Genomic DNA, 18,973 nt, shown 5'->3' with positions numbered 1-18,973 from the left:
ATTATTCTAGAAGTGTCATGAATCCAAATATCTTTGTTTTTGCATCTACAAGCATCATATTTGCTACTTGGAGTTGCTTGTTCAATGTACTTAGTTTCTCAAAAATGACCGTCAAGTAAATCACATAAGCTTTGCCATCTGTTGTTAGCAAGAGCTTCATTTCAGGTTTGCCCTTCAAAAGCTTCCTGAGGAGATCAAACAGTTGCATAAACCTTTTGAAGCAATTTCCCTTTGGCAACCACCTTACTTCAATGTGAAGTAGTAAACTCACAAATTCTGCACTTTTATCAACACAAAACTGCTTAAACAGACATTCACGTTTGGTATTAGCTTTGATGGCATTGATACACTTGATCACAGAATGCAGTATCTCATGTAGGACAGGGTAAACTTACTTGGCAATTAAGCTTTCTTGATGGTTAACACAACACACAACCAAAATGTTTGAATTTTCATCCTTCATTAAATTTAAACATCCTGTTTTTTTACCCATCATAGCAGGTGCACCATCTGCAGCACAAGATACATTTTTTCTCGCAGAGACTGCATCAAAACTACACTAGATTTGTGCTTTACTTTCTGGTGTCCCTATTTTTGTCCGATTTTGGCATTTCCCCCCTCAGGCTGGTGCTTGGGGCAGACCCCCACTGACCCCCCCCCCATCAATTCGCTAGTGCACAAATTTACAAACAGATACAGGTCTCACTCACTACTGAACTAAAAAAGTAAAGGGGTATGGGCGGAGATATGATTGTTGAGATAATTTGGAACGGATGATAATGACCAGTCAAAAAAAAAACTATAATGTTAACCAGGTAAACAATAGTTAATGGAGAAACAACAGAAAAACATCAGAAGAGCAAACACACATTATAAAAATAAAAAGAACAAAGTGATTTTACTTGGAAGTTACCCCAACTGTGTTATACTGACAGTTTTGCCAAATCACATCTTTCTCACTAACTTAACGAGTTGATTTTTTTCAAACCAACTTTTTAATTATTTCCAAAAATATTCCTACACTCCACTAAAATATTATTAGGCCCCACGCCCCACCAAAAGAATTTATGATCTAGCCCAGTGGTTCTCAACCTTTTTCTTTCCACTCACATACTGCTATAAGTATTCCCCATACCACAGGTACACTGTGATTAGTAAGGGATTACTTAAGGTGGTAAGTAGGTGGAAAGAAAAAGTTTAAAAACCACTGTTTTAATCATACCTAATTGACTTGTTATGTGCACAGTTTCATACCCTCAAAGGAAATGGATCAATGACAATTTTTCTCAAGCAAAATATTTCATTAACAATTGGGTCTTCAGCAGTTATTCTCAACCTTCCCTTCCCACTCACAAACCACCTTAAGGAACTTTTACTAATCACAGAGCACTGATGGCATAGGGATTACTTAAAGAAGTATATGAGTGGAAAGAAAAAAGGTTGAGAACCATTTAGCCAATAGCGTCGCTGAATGATTTGAATTAGCCAACGGCAAAGGTGTGGACTAATTAGTGGCTGGAGCCCCACCCTTGACTGACAGGTGATGTAATTAGTGGCCGGAGCCCAATCTTAATTGATAGGTGATGTGACTTCTGAAGAAGATCCAGACAGGGTAGGACACATGACCACCCGCAATACACAGGTAGGGAGGCCACATTTCCTCCACAAAGAACTATACCGTTGTCTTCCCTGCTGCTGTGCCAGGATTCAGATTGAGGGCTCATCAATCCACTGGCACCCCCACAGCCAAGGGGAAGTTAAAGTGGTTTTTTCGTCACATGCCTCAGTGTGGAATGTGCTACTGAGGCAATATGTGATGTCTACAAGTGAGAGCTGGTGTTGGGCATACAGGGGCGTGGTTCAGCCACTTGGTACTGTGATGCAGGAGTCGATCCTGGCTGGCGCAAGGAACTGGCATCATCTGGATCCTACAATCGCTCTCATTATCTCCTGCTGGATGTGAAGGAAGCTGCTGTTTCTCCTCTTTATTTGGCTGCACAGCTCCGGAGCTTAGAAGAATGTGAGGTTATTTTACTTAAGCAGAATAGATGCTTTAAAACTATTTCCACTTTAGAGGAATCTCATAAAAGGAAGCATTTTCTCAGGATAAAGTATTGCTGAAAATGAAAAGGAATTTATTTCATCAGTGTGGCTGTTAATCTTTCACATTCTCAGTTTTGTTTGATAATTCCCTGGGATGCCTTCTATATTAAAGGTGTTACATAGATGCTATTTGTTGATATTTTGATATCCAAATGTGTCTGTAAATGAAAGCATGCCTGTGTTCTTGTGTGCACAAGTGTGCATGTGCATGCATAGTCTATGTATGTGTGTACATTGAGTTTGCACGCATATATGCATTCCCTTGTTTATATGAGTCAGTTCCTGTTTGCATGTAACATCGACAGGAACTATTTGCACATTGTGTCCACGTGGTTCAAAAAAGAATGAGTCAGTTTAATTCACCTTCTTGTATTGTATCCATAGCCATGCAATTAACAGGTCTTCTAGTAAGCATCCAAATACTTCCCAGCTAGTAGGGGTATCTTCTTCTATTACCTTTCTAGGCAGTAGGTTCCAGATCCTCACCACCCTCTGTACAAAAAAACTTTTCTCTGTTCCCCTCTAATTCTTCTATTAATTACATTAAAGACATGCCTCCTATTTTTTGATCAACCCATTAAGGGAGATTGGTCCTTCCTATTTACACTATTCATACCCCTTTCTTTTACATATTTCAATTAAGTCTTCCCCCAGCCTCTTGTAATCCAACCCCAGCCAATCTCATTTTTTTCCCCCAAGGCTATAATTTTTCAGTTGTGGAAACATTTTTATAGCTCTCCTCTGTAACCAATCCAGGTCAATCACAGCTTTTCTGTATTGCCATAACCAGAACTGTACACAATCCTAAACCTACGGTCTAACTAGTGTTATATTCAGCTCTAATGACTCTGCTCTAATATTTTGTAGCTTTGCCTCATTCAAGAACACATACCATGTGCTTTTTATTTCCACCATATTATCAACTTGCCTGCCAACTTTAAGGATGAGTGGACATAAGTTCCAAGGTCCTTTCACTCTTCTCAATATCCACCCACTTATTGTACATTCCTATGTCTTGCTGCACCTCTCCAAAGGGATTCCTTCACATTTTCCTGGATTAAATTGCTTTTGATATTTCTCGGGCCAACTGACCAAAAGGCTTCCTCCACCCTGTCACATACATGGTCAATTTTCATACCTATGTAAATTTCTCAATCATTAATACCCTACTGTGAACAAATAAGGAAGCGACTCTTAGAGAGTTGGGCAAGGAGCATCACTTTATTTCTGCCTGTTGCTTCTTTAATTGGTATGAGGGCAGAGTTCACAGATATGACTGTATCATCATTGCACAAAGCCAATTCAAGCCACACAAATGAGATTTATAGGATATCAGAACAAATTCAATCACCTGAAATGAGCCAAATATGGTGGTGTATTGATGTGATTCAGTCCCCTTCTTCTTTAGTTACTGCAGTTATTTTCTTTAGAATATTTTTCAGCCTGTCAACAATAGCTGAAAGCAAGAGGAGAAATTGTGTATGACAAGATGACAAGCACTCAGAGTTTAATGCAGCATTCACCAGGTTACAGACACAACCATTTCAATTAATTCTTCACATTGCAGAGACTGTAGAACATTCATACCTTGGTCACTGAGCGGTGTCTACACATTCAGCTTAGTAGTGTTCATTTACTGAAATGGGTTTGATGGTATTGGACAGCTTCAACTGACGCTCACTGTGTTAACCAGGTAATGAGACCATATATTGGAAAATTTGATCAGATTTCTTCACATAACTTCCTATTTGCAACAGCTCCATCCCACTCTCTCACTGGTGATAACCCAATGCATCGGTTCTTCCGATGCCATTAGGAATGCAAATATACTCCTTTCATCAATCGGATGGTTCTTGACAGCAATTCAGACAGCCTCCTGACAATATTTTTATAATTAATGAATAAAAGTGTTTAAAGAAACAAAAGGTCCAGTTCTTCTCCCTTTGTCAGGGAGATTAAGATTTAATTCTTGGTGATTCTAGAATAACCTGAAGAACTGCCAACATGGAATTCCCCCATTTTTGGTGTTCCCCTCCACTGGTCTGCTTTCATTAGTATGACAGGTGTTGGAGGAAGCCATTAAGAGATGAGATGTACCTCTCTAATGGAAACACCATTGTCACACCTCAATATTAGGCTTCGGACAAACACAAACTTCAGTTCATGCAAGATTTTGGCCCTGACAAAGTGTGATCTACCTACAGCTTCCTTGAAACTCCCATTTCGGATCAACAAATGCACAGCATTGCCTACCTCCAGCTTTTGGACGCTCGAAAGGATCAAAGGTGCGACATTCATCAATCAGCTCACAAAGGTCCTCAGGACAGTCACTTGGCAGAGGCTCTCGGACTTGTTCCACACAGACTTTTTGATAGATTTCTTGGGAGCTGCAATCTGCTCAAGAAAAGTGGACTTTAAGCTAGTGATGCTGGCTTTAAATGTTATGTGATTGAAGTCCTATTTTGCATCATAATTTCCTGGATGGCACAAAGTCATCTGAATTCTGTTCACCTTCACAATATAGAGTAGAATTCCAAGGGTTCCCTCCACAAATCATGTGATCATTTGTGGGATCAGACAAAATGATAAAGCCCAGGCATTTGATGGAATTAATCATATAGGGAGAAAAGAGAAAATAAGTTGCAAAGATGAAGTGAAGCAGAGGTGACCTGGACACATAGGTTCATGGAAACAGCAATAGAGGAACACATCATGGTAAATGGAGCTCAATCTAGATATGTGAGATTGTGCATTTCTGGTATGTCTTTCAGATCCATAAATGAAGCAAAATAGTTCAATAAATTGGTGGAAAAGGTATTCAGAATTATTTCCTTTATTAGCCAAGGTACAGAATAAATGAAAAATGATATTGTGTGGAACCCCCTTTAGACCACTGCAAATTTTCTACAAATGGCTAGTCTGTTTGACAGGCTGAATGACAAACAAATGGCCTCAAGGATTGCTCGCAAGACAAAAAAAAAGTCAAGGATGTAATGGAGTATGAATAGAGAAGGGCAAGTTTAGTTGGGGAGGGGGATGAAAAATGTGTGTGAGAGGAGGGGATGATTAGCCTACTGGAGCAGTTGGTACACCATGCAACCATAGCTAACTGCTTTAAGCTAGAATGAATCTTAGAGTTAGGTTATGCAGCCTTATTAAAACATTTTAACCTCAGTTTTCTTCAGGCTGACTTCCAGGCCAAACATTTTGGCAGTTTCCGCAAAGCAGGACGTCAAGCGCTGAAGAGCTGGCTCTGAATGGCCTGGAAGTCAGCCTGAAGAAAACTGAGGTCCTCCATCAGCCAGCTCCCCACCATGATTACCAGCCCCCCCACATCTCCATCGGGCACACAAAACGCAAAACGGTCAACCAGTTTACCTATCTCGGCTGCACCATTTCATCAGATGCAAGGATCGACAATGAGATAGACAACAGACTCGCCAAGGCAAATAGCGCCTTTGGAAGACTACACAAAAGAGTCTGGAAAAACAACCAACTGAAAAACCTCACAAAGATAAGCGTATTCAGAGCCGTTGTCATACCCACACTCCTGTTCGGCTCCGAATCATGGGTCCTCTACCGGCACCACCTACGGCTCCTAGAACGCTTCCACCAGCGTTGTCTCCGCTCCATCCTCAACATCCATTGGAGCGCTTACATCCCTAACGTCGAAGTACTCGAGATGGCAGAGGTCGACAGCATCAAGTCCACGCTGCTGAAGATCCAGCTGCGCTGGATGGGTCACGTCTCCAGAATGGAGGACCATCGCCTTCCCAAGATCGTGTTATATGGCGAGCTCTCCACTGGCCACCGTGACAGAGGTGCACCAAAGAAAAGGTACAAGGACTGCCTAAAGAAATCTCTTGGTGCCTGCCACATTGACCACCGCCAGTGGGCTGATATCGCCTCAAACCGTGCATCTTGGCGCCTCACAGTTTGGCGGGCAGCAACCTCCTTTGAAGAAGACCGCAGAGCCTACCTCACTGACAAAAGGCAAAGGAGGAAAAACCCAACACCCAACCCCAACCAACCAATTTTCCCCTGCAACCACTGCAATCGTGTCTGCCTGTCCCGCATCGGACTTGTCAGCCACAAACGAGCCTGCAGCTGACGTGGACTTTTTACCCCCTCCATAAATCTTCGTCCGCGAAGCCAAGCCAAAGAAAACATTTTAAAAACTGCCTGCTCTCATCAGTGTGATTTGTCAGTTGCTCCTCACCCCAGTTCTGTTGAAACAGAATGTGAGGACACATTTCTGTTTCAGATATATGACATTTTATTGTCATGCCTGAACCAAGCACAACTCTGTTAGAGCATTAAAAATGTCCTTTTTCAATCCAGCATTTACATTCTCATACTTAATACTGCCACAATACCCCAAAAAACAGTAAATATAATTCTAACCTAGCCACAATGCACTCATTCAAGTTATTCAATGCCCACAAAAATGCACCCAAAGTATTGACTAAATGTGGCAACAATCACAACCAATTAACCCTCAGCACCAGATACCATTCATCAGACATAACACACAGCTGGTATATGGCACCATGCACAACCAGATACCATCAAACAATACAAAGCCAAAGTGCAACCAAACAGCACAACACTCAACCGAAGTGACACCACCAATAACCATAAGCCATTCATCAGATATGCGTCAATACCTAACCAACAACAAAACACCACACAAAGCCAGATAGAATTATGGAACATAAGATATGAATTACCATGAAGTGGGCATGATTCAAAACAGTCAGCATATAACACCATTCATAACCGGATGTCATTTATCAGGCATGAGACAACACCCAGCAGTGTATGGCATCATCTATAACCAGGTAAGCAAGTCTTTAGGAATGAAGCAATATGTCTACTGATTCTCAACCAGTGGCCATGGCTTAAATTGTTGAATAAGATACTTTAAATTAGATAAAGATGTATTTCTTACAGAACTGCCTTTGACTTGAAAATATTGCTCAGTTGTTGCCACTAGTGGGCCATGGCATGTTAGACCAGAAACCAGGTGAGTGACCTTGTATATAAAGCAGTCCAGCACTACAGTCTAGCCTTCCAGATTTGTCTTGCAGAGAGACAAGACCTCTTAGTGTACATATTAGTTTATTAAAGCTGTCTTATACTCGCACTGCTGTTGTGGTTATTGTCAGTACAACTAGTACTCCCTCACCTCTGTGCCCCAGTACTATTGGGGTTAGATTTTCAGTGCCAGTTAGAAAGCATTACAATAGTGCACAACGGGCCTCATCTCCTGCTACACCTTACGAAGAAACAACACTGCAGCCTGTCTGTCCTGAACATAGAACCCCTTCCGCTGTTCACACACCTGACCCTAGAATGCACACCAATAGCCACAAAGAGCAGGAGGTACAGCCTGAGGGACAGAGCCTTCATTAGGACAGAGGTCCACAGGCTAGTACAGGAGGGCATCATAGAGCAGAGCACCAGCCCCTGGAGAGCCCAGGTGGTTGTAGTAAAGTCAGGAGAAAAACTGCGCATGGAAGTAGATTACAGTCAGACAATCAACAAATTAGATGCCTACCCGCTGCCACACATAGCAGACATGGTCAACAACATTGCGCAGTATAAGGTGTTCTCCACCATAGACCTGAAGGCAGCATACCACCAACTACCCATTGGAAACAGCAATCGCATTTACACGGCATTTGAGGCAGACGGCAGGCTGTATTAATTTCTGTGACTCCCCTTCGGTGTCACCAATGGAGTGTCCCTGTTTCAGAGAGAAATGGACCGAATAGTAGATGAATTCCAACTGAAAGCGGTGTTCCCCTACTTAGACAATGTGACAATCTGTAGCCACACTCAGGAGGATCATGACACGAATTTAAAACACTTCTTCCAGGCAGCCGAAGAAAGGAACCTAACATACAACATAGACAAATGTGTCTTTAGCGCCAGGAAGTTGCCAATTCTGGGCTACATAGTGCAGAGCGGGGAAATCAGCCCAGACCCAGCCCGTATGCGCCCTCTCCTAGTCCTCCCAGTGCCACACACGCTGAAAGCACTAAAAAGGTGTTTGGGACTGTTCGCTTACTACGCCCAATGGGTCCCCAACTATGCCGACAGGGCCTGCCCACTTATAAAAGCCTCAGTTTTCCCACTGTGTCCAGCAGCCACCAGAACATTCAGGGACATTAGGGACCATATCGCTAAAGCTACCATGCAGTCCATAGATGAGTCGATCCCATTTCAAGTAGAAACGGATGCATCCGATGTGGCACTGGCAGCCACCCTAAACCAAGATGGACAACCAATGCCCTTTTTCTCATGAACCCTACAAGGGTCAGAGGTAAGACACTCAGCAGTAGAGAAGGAGGCCCTAGCCATTGTGGAAGCAGTAAGGCACTGATGACATAATCTGGCATGCAAACACCTCACCCTCATCACAGACCAATGGTCTGTGACTATTATGTTGGATAACCAGAACAGGGGAAGAATTAAGAATGACAAAATCCTGTGCTGGCAGATAGAATTGTCTACATTTAACTACGACATTCTATACCACCCTGGGAGACTCAATGAGCCCCCAGACACACTTTCCAGAGGCACTTGTGCCATCCTTAACCACACATCCCAGTTGCAGAGCTTGCACAATGACCTGGGCCACCCGTGGGTCGCTAGACTGTTTCACTTCATTAAATCCCAAAACCTCCTATTTTCGGTAGAGGAAGTGAGGTCAGTGAACAAGAGCTGCCCCATCTGTGCTGAATGCATACTGTAATTTTACCGGCCAGACAAAGCCACCCTGATAAAAGTTACCAAACTTTTTGAGCGCCTCAGCCTCGATTTTAAAGGCCCGCTCCTGTCCAATAATAGAAATGTCTATTTCCTAAACGTAATAGATGAATATTCCCATTTCCCCTTCACAATCCCGTGTTCTGATGTATCAGCAGCCACTGTTATAAAATGCCTCCAACCCATCTTCAGCATATTTGGGTACCCGACCTACATACACACAGACAGGGGTGCTGCATTCATGAGTGCAGAAATACAGCAGTACCTGCATGAGAGAGGGATTGCTACCAGCCACACTACAAGTTACAATCCCAGGAGGAATGGACAAGTCAAAAGGGAAAATGCCACTATCTGGAAAATGGTCCTCTTGACCTTAAAAGCAAAAGACCTGCCTGTTACTAGATGGCAAGAAGTGTTGCCAGAAGCCCTACACTCTATACGTTCTTTGTTGTGTACTGCCAGTAACATGACCCCACATGAACGTATCTTTTCTTTCACAAGGAAACCCACGACGGGCACAGTGCTGCCTAAATGGATGATGACACCGGGACCTGTTCTCCTCCGGAAGCGGACCCGCTGGTGGATCAAGAGGAGTTGAGGCACGCGAACCCTCAGTACACCTTCGTCACATTCTCAGATGGAAGAGAAGATTCGGTGGCCACCAGGGATCTCGCGCCGGCCGGATGTGTGAACAACGCAGAGGAAACACAGATCTCTACGGATCAACAAGGGGCGCAGCAGCAGTCACTAGAACAGTCGTCCATCGAGTCACCCCAGAGGACTATACCACCCACCCGAAAATCAGGACCCTGGGTATGCCCAGCCCACAAAATATCACCACCCTAGACTTGATGGCAGGACCTAATCCCATACAAGAGGATCCCCAGCCCACACAGCCCCATGGCCATCTAGTACTTTCCACTCCCACACCTCCACCAAGAAAGGCCGAAAGGCAGACCACACTCCCCACCCCTATACCACTACTGAGGAGGTCCAGAAGGCAATGGAAGCCACGGAAAATTTTGGACATGAACTTACAAACAAGGGAAGGAGGACGGTGGGGTGTGGGGCGGGGGGATAACAATTTTTTAAGGGGGGGTGAATGTGGTGATATGTAATTACACCACTAGGTCACCAGGGGTCATCATGGTGACCTTGTATATAAAGCAGTCCAGAGCTACAGTCCAGCCTTCCAGGTTCATCTTGCAGCGAGACCAGACCTCTTAGTGTACATATTAATTTATTAAAGCTGACTTATACTCACACTGCTGGTGTGGTTATTGTCAGTACACCTTAGACTGAAAAAGATTGAGAACCACCATGTTAAATAGTATCCAGCAGTTACATGTTGGAGCTTAGATCTGGATACCATGTATTATTTACTTGGCAACATTTACCTGGCATCACGGACCATTCAGCAATATCTGTCCAGTGAAATGAGGAAACAAAGGTAAGTAGGATAAAGAAAGATTTACTTATTACCTTTGAAAGGTGCTTTACGGCTTGCTATCTCCCAAAGAACAATCCCAAAACTGAAGAAAAGAAACAAATATATTAAACCTCATTAACAATGAGCAATTGGAGCACTATAAATAAACACATATATATAGTAACTAAGGACCTCTATTTTTGTACACAATATATCAACCAAATAAATATAAATATGCCCTATAATATTGTGTGAGTAAAGATGCATTAATAAATACTTTTTATTGTTTTAATATTAAAACAATGATATTAGTACATCAATTGAAACTTACAGACAGCAATCAATTTTAAAATTACTGCTGCACTGTAAAAACAAAGACTGCTTTCTAGTGGAACAACAAAGGAGGAAGCCACTTAACATAAGGGGTCTGGAAGCTAATCACTGGTATTTATACATTGATTGTTTCCTCCACATGTACATATACAGTGAACTCTGATAACCCATTATTTGGAAATCTTGATGATACAACATTTAGATCCCAGCACTTCCTTAAAAGCAGTGGGATCCTGGATTCTGCAGTTCCTTTAATCTCATTTAAACTCATAGGGGATCTGGTTCCTGTACTCTGAACTCATTGTACCATATTTCCCACACTCCCTTGAAATTCACCTGGTTCTGTTCCCCATACTCTTGAAACTCACTGGGTGCTCTTTTAAACATACCGGATATGCTGTAAGATTTATTATACTACTGTATAACGACAAAAGAAGTGAAATAGCATCATGTTAATTGGAATAACAGCCGATAGTTTGGAAAATCTTTCATACCATCACAACAAAAAACTTAAGCAAGAATTTTTTTAACAGTAAGACACTCAGTTCAAGAAAAATTCAAGGTGGTGCAAGGGGCCAATCTCATGCGTATGCAGATACTTGAATCGTAAAACATTGGATAATGTAAACTGGGCATAAAATTGAGATTAAGTCATCTAATTCAAGTTCAAAATAACCACCGACTTTTGCCTTATCCTTGCGAGACTTCATTACAAACTAATGTATTAGTAGGTACCAAAATTCAATAACTGCCAGATGGTTTATTCTGCATGAATTACTGACAAAATGTTTTAAACTAAATGATTCACATTCCAGAATGAATCCTTGTTAAATCCTGATCTCTTCTACACACAAATTCTAAACTATTGTAATATGAGTGCCATAAGGACTTAACTCCCACTACATACTACCCTCTTAAACATTCACAAAAATGGCTCCAATATTATCTGTATCTACATTATTTTATGCACTATTTTATCCATCTTAAATTCTCACCTGTACACCTCACAGGATTTGTCATATATATAGTTTATGTCCTTCATTTGCTGTGGTGAGATGTATGGCAACAACTGCGATTTCTGGCCGGAAGCTCTGATTCGTCGGATGGAGGATTCTGTCTTTGCCAAGTCCATGCCTCCCAACTGAAAGAAAGAATGTTCCAATATTTTTGTGTGTTCTTGAGTGACCTCAACTAGAATTAATTTTAAAGGTGCATGTTCATCATTATATCAGCTAACCTTCACTCTTAGACCTTTGTCAACTAGGAATCTGTTGCTGTCAATAGAACGGTGGAGTTTGCACTTCTCAGTTGAATTGTGCATCCTGCAAGAAAACAACACACAACAGTGCCAGTAAATACAAGCTTCCTTTCAACTAGTAAAAAACTACCAATCTCAAATGAGCTGGAGGCACAAGAGACATAATCTCTAAGTATTTTATTAAATCACAAGGAACTTGGAATAAACAAGAAGTTAGCTGAAAAATTAAATGCCTGAAATTGACAAGGCAATATCTTTCAAATTTTATCAAAACATGTTACACCCATTTCTAGTTGATCATAACAATCCTTTCTCTTTTTCCTACTATACAATTAGAGCTCCCTTGACAGTAGAAAAGGCACACAGGGGTATTATCTTTGCGGAAAAAGAACTTCCCATAGAAAAACCAATCTACTTATAACATGAGGAACAAAATCATGATACAGGTAGTTTTCTATAAATGCAGGGATAACATAAATTCCTGAGTTAATTATGCTTTTAAAAATGTTCTCAGTGCAATAACTTAGCAATAGGAGTAGAAAATTCATTTCCTTGATGCTCTCAGCCATATATGCTGTTGTATAGGACGATCTGAAACTTTAAAAATCTACCCTAAATTGAAGTTATCTTGTATGCTAGGTATAAAATTCATTCTGTGGCAAAGTCCCAACACCACTACCATCTTTCCAGTGGCTCTGATGCAATCTTATGCTTGCTCTTTTAGTTACTTGCAAAGACTCGGCGCTCTTCCACGGAGTCCATGAGCCCGGTTTGACTGATGTTGGCAGTGTACAGGCTTTAAAAGGCCTGTTGCAGGAAATGTTTCTTTAAAAAATATCTAAATAAAATGTAACCTTTAAATGATCATTTGTTATTAAAATATTGGTATATACTTTTAACAGCATTCACTGGTTAATGGTAAGTGCCAGATTTGGCAGTCATCTTGTACAAAGGGAATCACTCAAAACCAACGTTTTGGGTGGAAATTCCAGGACGTCCTATATAATGATATATAGGGTAGTTCAGTTCATTTACATGGGTTCTATTTCCTTTCCAGAATATACACAATGAAAAACTATTGAACTTGGTCTTGAAATTTAATTGACCCTCAGATTCACTGCTTTGTTGGCCCGTAGTTTGGATTTCGACCAAACCTTTGAGTGAAAATGTGCCTCCTAATTTCATTCCTAAATATCCCAGATCAAATTCTAAGATTCTTTCTCCTTATTCAGGATTCCTCAAGCAGAGGAAGTAGTTTCTAAAATAAAATTTCCTGCCCATTTGAAACACTACTGAGATCATATTATTCCTTTGATCATCTTTCCCATTTGTTGATTCTGTTTCTTTCGTGCCTAGATTCTCTACTGATTTTAAAAGCTCTGTGGTTGTAGCTTCTGTTGTGTACTCATTTGCCAACATATTGGGGTTAGCATTCTAATTCATTGGTTATTTTCTGTATTTTAAATTAAGGTAAAATAGAACACAGGAATAAACCAGGCAGCTGAGATGCAGCATAATGTCTCCATTCTCCTAGTCTCATGACCCCACAAATAAAGCCTACCTGTACAAACCACTGGCAGCATCAATTGCCATATGAATACGACTCTGCCAACTGAGATGCCTCTTGCTTTCCAGAACATTGCGCAAACACCCCAGCTCACAATACTCCATCACAATTAGGAACTCAGAACTGGAATCTGTGAGAAAAATCAAAAGTTGACTGCAAGACAATCAATCTGAGATTTGCTGAGTTCTTCATGCTGAATGACAGAAATTAAATGTAATATGAATCTTGCTGTGCTTATCTTGGATATACTTACTGGATCAGTATTTATTTTATTCTAATTTTAATTTATTGTGATCCAGTCTGGGGTGAGTGATCCCTGTGCACTGCTTGACCCTGAGCCTCCCAAACACATGCACAGTTGCTTTCTCAAGTCACCTCCAGATATTGCTTTGGGGAATGATTTAGAAACTGAAATCTAAAGACTCTGTCAAGGAAGTAACCTTAATTTTTCCTCTGTTTCCTCCAGTGAATATTTGTATTTGAAGTACATGCTGCCAACCTACTTTTATTCTTTCCATTTCCTCTATCATGATGAAATGTTGTGCGACATTGGCACCATCCTCTACTTCAGTAAAGAGGAAGCAAAGTATTTGTTTAGTATCTACTTTTACTTGCCAAGTTGTCCCTATCTTTCTTTTCTTTTCAGTATTTAAATGTTTATAAAAGATTTTGTGGATTCCTTTAATGTTTCTCACTGATTTATTCTCACACATTTATTTTGTCCATTTTATTTCTTTCTTCAATGTAATCCTGTCCTTGTATTCAGCATGTTTCTCAACTGAGCCTGACATTTATCCTTTTCTTTCATACTTTAATCTCTGTAGCCTGGAAATTGGATGAGCTAGCACTTATTTCTCACAGGCAAATCAAACAAAAAAAAATTATATTTCATCTGGTGTAGATCCTCCTTGTAATTGTTTCCGTGTGAAATAGCATTCATTATGAAATTTTATAAGATACTTCCAGGTATGGTCTTACACTTTCCTGGGATCATTGCCTAATTTTAAATTTTGAAATTTAGACATACAGCACGGTAACTGGCTATTTTGGCCCATGAGTCCATGCTGCCCAATTTACACCCTATCAATCTACACCCCCAGTACATTTTGAACAGTGGGAGGAAACCAGAGCCCCCGGAGAAAACTTATCCAGACACGGGAGAATGCACAAATTCCTTACAATGTGGGGTTCAAACCCGGTCTGGTCCCAATCGCTTGCGCTGTAAAGGCATTGTGCTAACTGCTATGCCAAACACACCACCTTGATACTACCATTTGTACCAAGTTCATTTCTTCCTTTCATGGCATATACTGGAGTCCAAGGGTGCACCTACAACCTTCATGAAACACTTACAGTTGAACTCAGAATATAACATGCAAGTTTGTTGTCTTTAATCACTGTTCAGAGGACATTCTGCTTACGTTTTGAAACCTGAGGGATGAATCTCAGGGAACAAAATCCACCCTCTACTTCTTTTGCTGCTCACACAATTGTAACTCTTTAATTACAGCAGATGAGCACAGAACAAAACTCGACCAAATGACAGACTTGAAAAGCATTCAGTGCCTCATCTCCAAGCTGAACACAGGATGTAGGCATGACAAAAGGATTCAAAGGGCACCTTGCACAATCGTAGTCCCAATAGTGATCTCCTCTACAGCTCAAAGGCCAACAATGACAGTATACGAATAGCTCGGCAGGGGAGCCCAGCTGAAACTTGGTGGCACACAGGAGCTTCCACCCGGCATTTATCTCATTGATGAAAACATCCAGGTCTATTTCATTAAATCAAGGGGCTCTTTCCTCCGTGACAGGCACAGAACTCGGTTCTGCTGTCGGAATAATGTGCAGCACTGTTGAGTGTGGATCTGACAGGAACTGCACAAATCTTGATGGCCTCATGTTTCTTTGTGTTGGCTACCTTATGCTGTCCCAAAATTCTCCTTGGCCTAGAAACACAATTTCTAGGCATCAATTTTGCTCAATAAAGGAAGTCTGACTTTGACAGAGTGCAAAACAAATAAAGCCATGGAGAAGTGACAGATGGAATTCAATCCAGTTAAGTATGGTGATACTCTTTGGAAGGTTGTACTTGAAGGTGGAATGTCTGGTTAATGGCAGGATTCTTAACAGTGTGGAGGAACAATGGAAACTTGAGGTCTAAGTTCATAGATTCTTCAAGGTTGCTGCTCAAGTTGATAGGGTAGTTAGGCATATGGTGTGCTGGGCTTCATTAGTCAGGATACTGAGTTCAAGAGCTATGACATAAAGTGACCTCCATAAAACTCTGGTTAGATCACACTTGGAGTATTGTGTTCATATCCAGTCACCTCATTACTGGAAAAAATGTATAAATTTTAGAGATTTAGCAAAATAATGCCTGGATTGGAGAACATGTCTTATGAAACAAGGTTGACCAAGCTAGGGCTTTTTTTTTTGGAATGACAAAGATTGAGAGCTGCCTTAATAAAGACATATAACACTATGAGAGGCATAGAGAGCTAGCTCCTTTTTCATTGGGTGACAATAGCATATATCAAACCAGCCCTCTCCAGGAAAATAGAAAAAAAGTTAGGAAAAAGCAAAGGATAACAAAAATAAAATATAAGAAATAGAAGATAAAGATACAGAGAAGAGAAATAAGATGGCTTCCAAGAAGGAGAAAGTAAGAACAACTGGAAAAAAAGAAGTAAAAAAGTCAGCGGAGAAGAAAGAAAAAGACCTTACCTGCATGAAGGAACAGGACGCTGTGGTGACGAGGAGCGCCCGACCCTCAAGGTCAGCGCCTGCTCTGTGGAGTCGCGATCCACCAGCACTACAAAAATGGCTCTCGGAGCCAAACAAAAGTGTGCAGTACAAAATCAAAGGAGAAAGAGGATACCGGTGGGAGGGGAGCTCAGCAGAGGAGCGGGCTGTCACAGAGCGAGCAGCTGAGGGATGCCCGACACCAGGGCTCTCAGCTGGAGGGCAAGGAACAACAGACGAGCAGCACAGGAGGGGAGGACCAGTAACAAGAGGGCCAGCAAGAAGAGGCCCGACAAGCCTAACAAGCAGCTCATCAGGAAAAACAGAAGAGACACTGACACAAAGAAGAGAAGAAGAAGACACAAACACAGATATAGACACAGAAGAAGAGGAAGAAGAAGACCAAGATCTTCACAGAGAAATAAAAGGTAAAACGCTACTAAATTTATTGAAGAAGGAAAAAATAGATACAGCATTTGTGCAGGAAACAAATCTAACTGAAACGGAACATAACAAATTAAAGAGAGACGGGGTAGGACATGTAATGGCAGCATCCTATAACTCAAAAGATAGAGGTGTAGCCATACTAGTTAACAAAAATGTACCAATCAAAATAGAGGAGGAAATAATAGATCCGGCAGGGAGGTATGGAATGATAAAATGTCAGATATACTCAGAATTTTGGAATTTGCTCAATATATATGCACCTAACGAGGAGGATCAAAAGTTTATGAAGGACATTTTTTTTTAAAGTTTGCAGAGACACAAGGAAATATATTGATAGGAGGGGATTTTAACCTTATTTGGATCCAATGTTGGATAAAACTGGACAAAAGACAAGTAAAAATAATAAAATAGCCAAATTTATGGTTAAATCAATGCAGGAAATGAAAATGAATAAATGTATTCCATTGGAAAAAAATAACATATAATTAAAAAAATAAAGTCACAATGTTTGAGCAAATTTGGGAACCATACATGGAACATATCAGAGAAAGCTTGCCTACAACCTCCATCCCCTAAAATGAGAATGAAAATGATAAGAAGACAAAACGACTAGATTCAGTGTGTAATAAATAGATGACACATTTTTCTTGTTTATTTTCCTTTGTGAGAAAATATTGTTTTATGATTTTATTGTATTGTATATATTGAATATTTATGGGTTTTGGAGGGGGTTGGGTAGAGGGGATGGAGGGAAAGGGGAAAAAAAGGGAGAAAAGACCACTGTGTAAATTTAATGAGAAATGTTTGTAGATATTTTGGTTGATATGGTTCACAGTGTGAAAAATAAAAAAATATTAAAAAAAAAATAGCATATATCAAAGGACTTTTATTTAATGTGAGTGGAGGAAAGTTTAGGGGAAATGTCAGAGGTACATTTTTTTAAACAGGGAGTGGTGAGTGCCTGAAATGCATGTCCAGGGATGGTGGTACAACAGGAACACTTAAAAGACTCTTAGATGGATGTAAGAAAAATAGTAGGTCATGGGTGTAAGGTAGAGAAGGATTAGATTGTTGTGGAGTTTGTGTAGTTTGGCACAACATAGTGGGCCAAAGGGCCTGTACTGTGCTCTAATGTTCCATGAGTATATGAATTCAATGGCAGCTGAACTATATTCTATCAATTAAGAGATAAAGGCTCCCAAACATAAAGTCAGTAAATGAAATGAAAATTCAATGCATGATTTGTCAATTTCTGTCTAATAGTTTGTGGCAGAGAAGTTCTCTCCAGCAATTTGGAAGCTATGGAAGCTACAGAGTTGACATCTGTATTAACATATTGTGGGAAAGATGTACTCACACCAAGTTCTGAAACACGAGTAGAGAATCCAGACAGAGCAGATCTTAATGAAATGAAGGAAAAGGACACTATATTATGCATCATGACTCATTGTGGTGAAAATTCTGTGGATAATATCAGTTACACATTTTCAAGAGCTATTATGAAAGTGCGAGAATTATGAGTGAATATGGTCCATTTTGCTCACCTTTTACCATAGTACAATAATGGGATTACAAGAGTTGCTGACCAATCATAACAAAGAATCTCAATCCCATCACCACTTTGCATAATATTTCTATGCAATGTATACCTACAGGCTGAACAGCAGCAAATCACCAAGGCTTCGATGAAAGTATCTCAACAACATTGACTTTTTATATATGAGGACAAAGTTATAGGAAAGTCATCACGAGTGATGAATCAGAGTAGAACAATACATTGGACACTCTGTAAAGAGAGTTGTGGCAGCGCACGTTCTCATGGCGAACCGGCCCTGTTAGCACCGCTGCGTGGCAGGGCAGCCATGAGATGGTGCCGTCGGGGGTCCTCCTTGCCTCGTGGTTCCAGCCGAGCGCGTGCCTCGGGCAGCTGTTATGACATCACCACTCACGCTGCCCTGTGATAGTACAGATTCTATCACCAATGTGTATATGTACAGATTGTAGTGTAAGATGACTGTGATTGGCTGAGAGTGCAGCCACACCTACTGGCAGGTCTTAAAGGATTACTCCTAGCCAGACCAGGTCATTCTGGACTAGTCAACCTACTTGTGATATGCTCCAGTCTTTTAGTTAATAAAAGCCTTGGTTTGGATCAACATGTCTTTGGTTCTTTCGATGCACTCTACTTGCCCTTAAAGGGGCGTGCACGGGATTTGAAATAAATGGTCGTTGAGAACCTCCAATGTGGTGGTTATCTGTCTCCTTCTCTGTAGCTGCCACTACAGACATTTGTGCAAATGGTGAATTAAGAGAACAT

General features: G+C 40.9%; 1 protein-coding gene across 18 annotated transcripts in view; it reads right to left on the bottom strand.

The window, feature by feature from the left end:
- Positions 1 to 18,973, bottom strand: part of LOC138744651 (mixed lineage kinase domain-like protein) — a 144,894-nt gene that overhangs the window by 50,846 nt on the left and 75,075 nt on the right. For 14 of the 18 annotated variants that reach the window (XM_069901134.1, XM_069901135.1, XM_069901133.1 and 11 more), the window contains 6 exons: positions 13,459 to 13,594; positions 11,877 to 11,961; positions 11,635 to 11,780; positions 10,360 to 10,409; positions 4,357 to 4,497; positions 3,306 to 3,559 (listed from right to left, as the gene is read on the bottom strand). In XM_069901134.1, coding sequence (XP_069757235.1) covers positions 3,492 to 3,559; positions 4,357 to 4,497; positions 10,360 to 10,409; positions 11,635 to 11,780; positions 11,877 to 11,961; positions 13,459 to 13,594 — 626 coding nt within the window. In that variant the 3' untranslated portion in view covers positions 3,306 to 3,491. Of the gene's footprint in view, positions 1 to 675; positions 2,010 to 3,305; positions 3,560 to 4,356; positions 4,498 to 10,359; positions 10,410 to 11,634; positions 11,781 to 11,876; positions 11,962 to 13,458; positions 13,595 to 18,973 lie in introns of those variants that run through there. The other 4 variants (XM_069901138.1, XM_069901139.1, XM_069901140.1 and 1 more) reach the window with 2 other exon arrangements.

The sequence above is a fragment of the Narcine bancroftii genome, chromosome 10 (genome assembly GCF_036971445.1).
Source record: "Narcine bancroftii isolate sNarBan1 chromosome 10, sNarBan1.hap1, whole genome shotgun sequence".
NCBI classification, from domain to species: Eukaryota; Metazoa; Chordata; class Chondrichthyes; order Torpediniformes; family Narcinidae; genus Narcine; species Narcine bancroftii.
The sequence above is the reverse complement of the archived record's forward strand: the minus strand, read 5'-3'. Positions and strand labels throughout refer to the sequence as shown.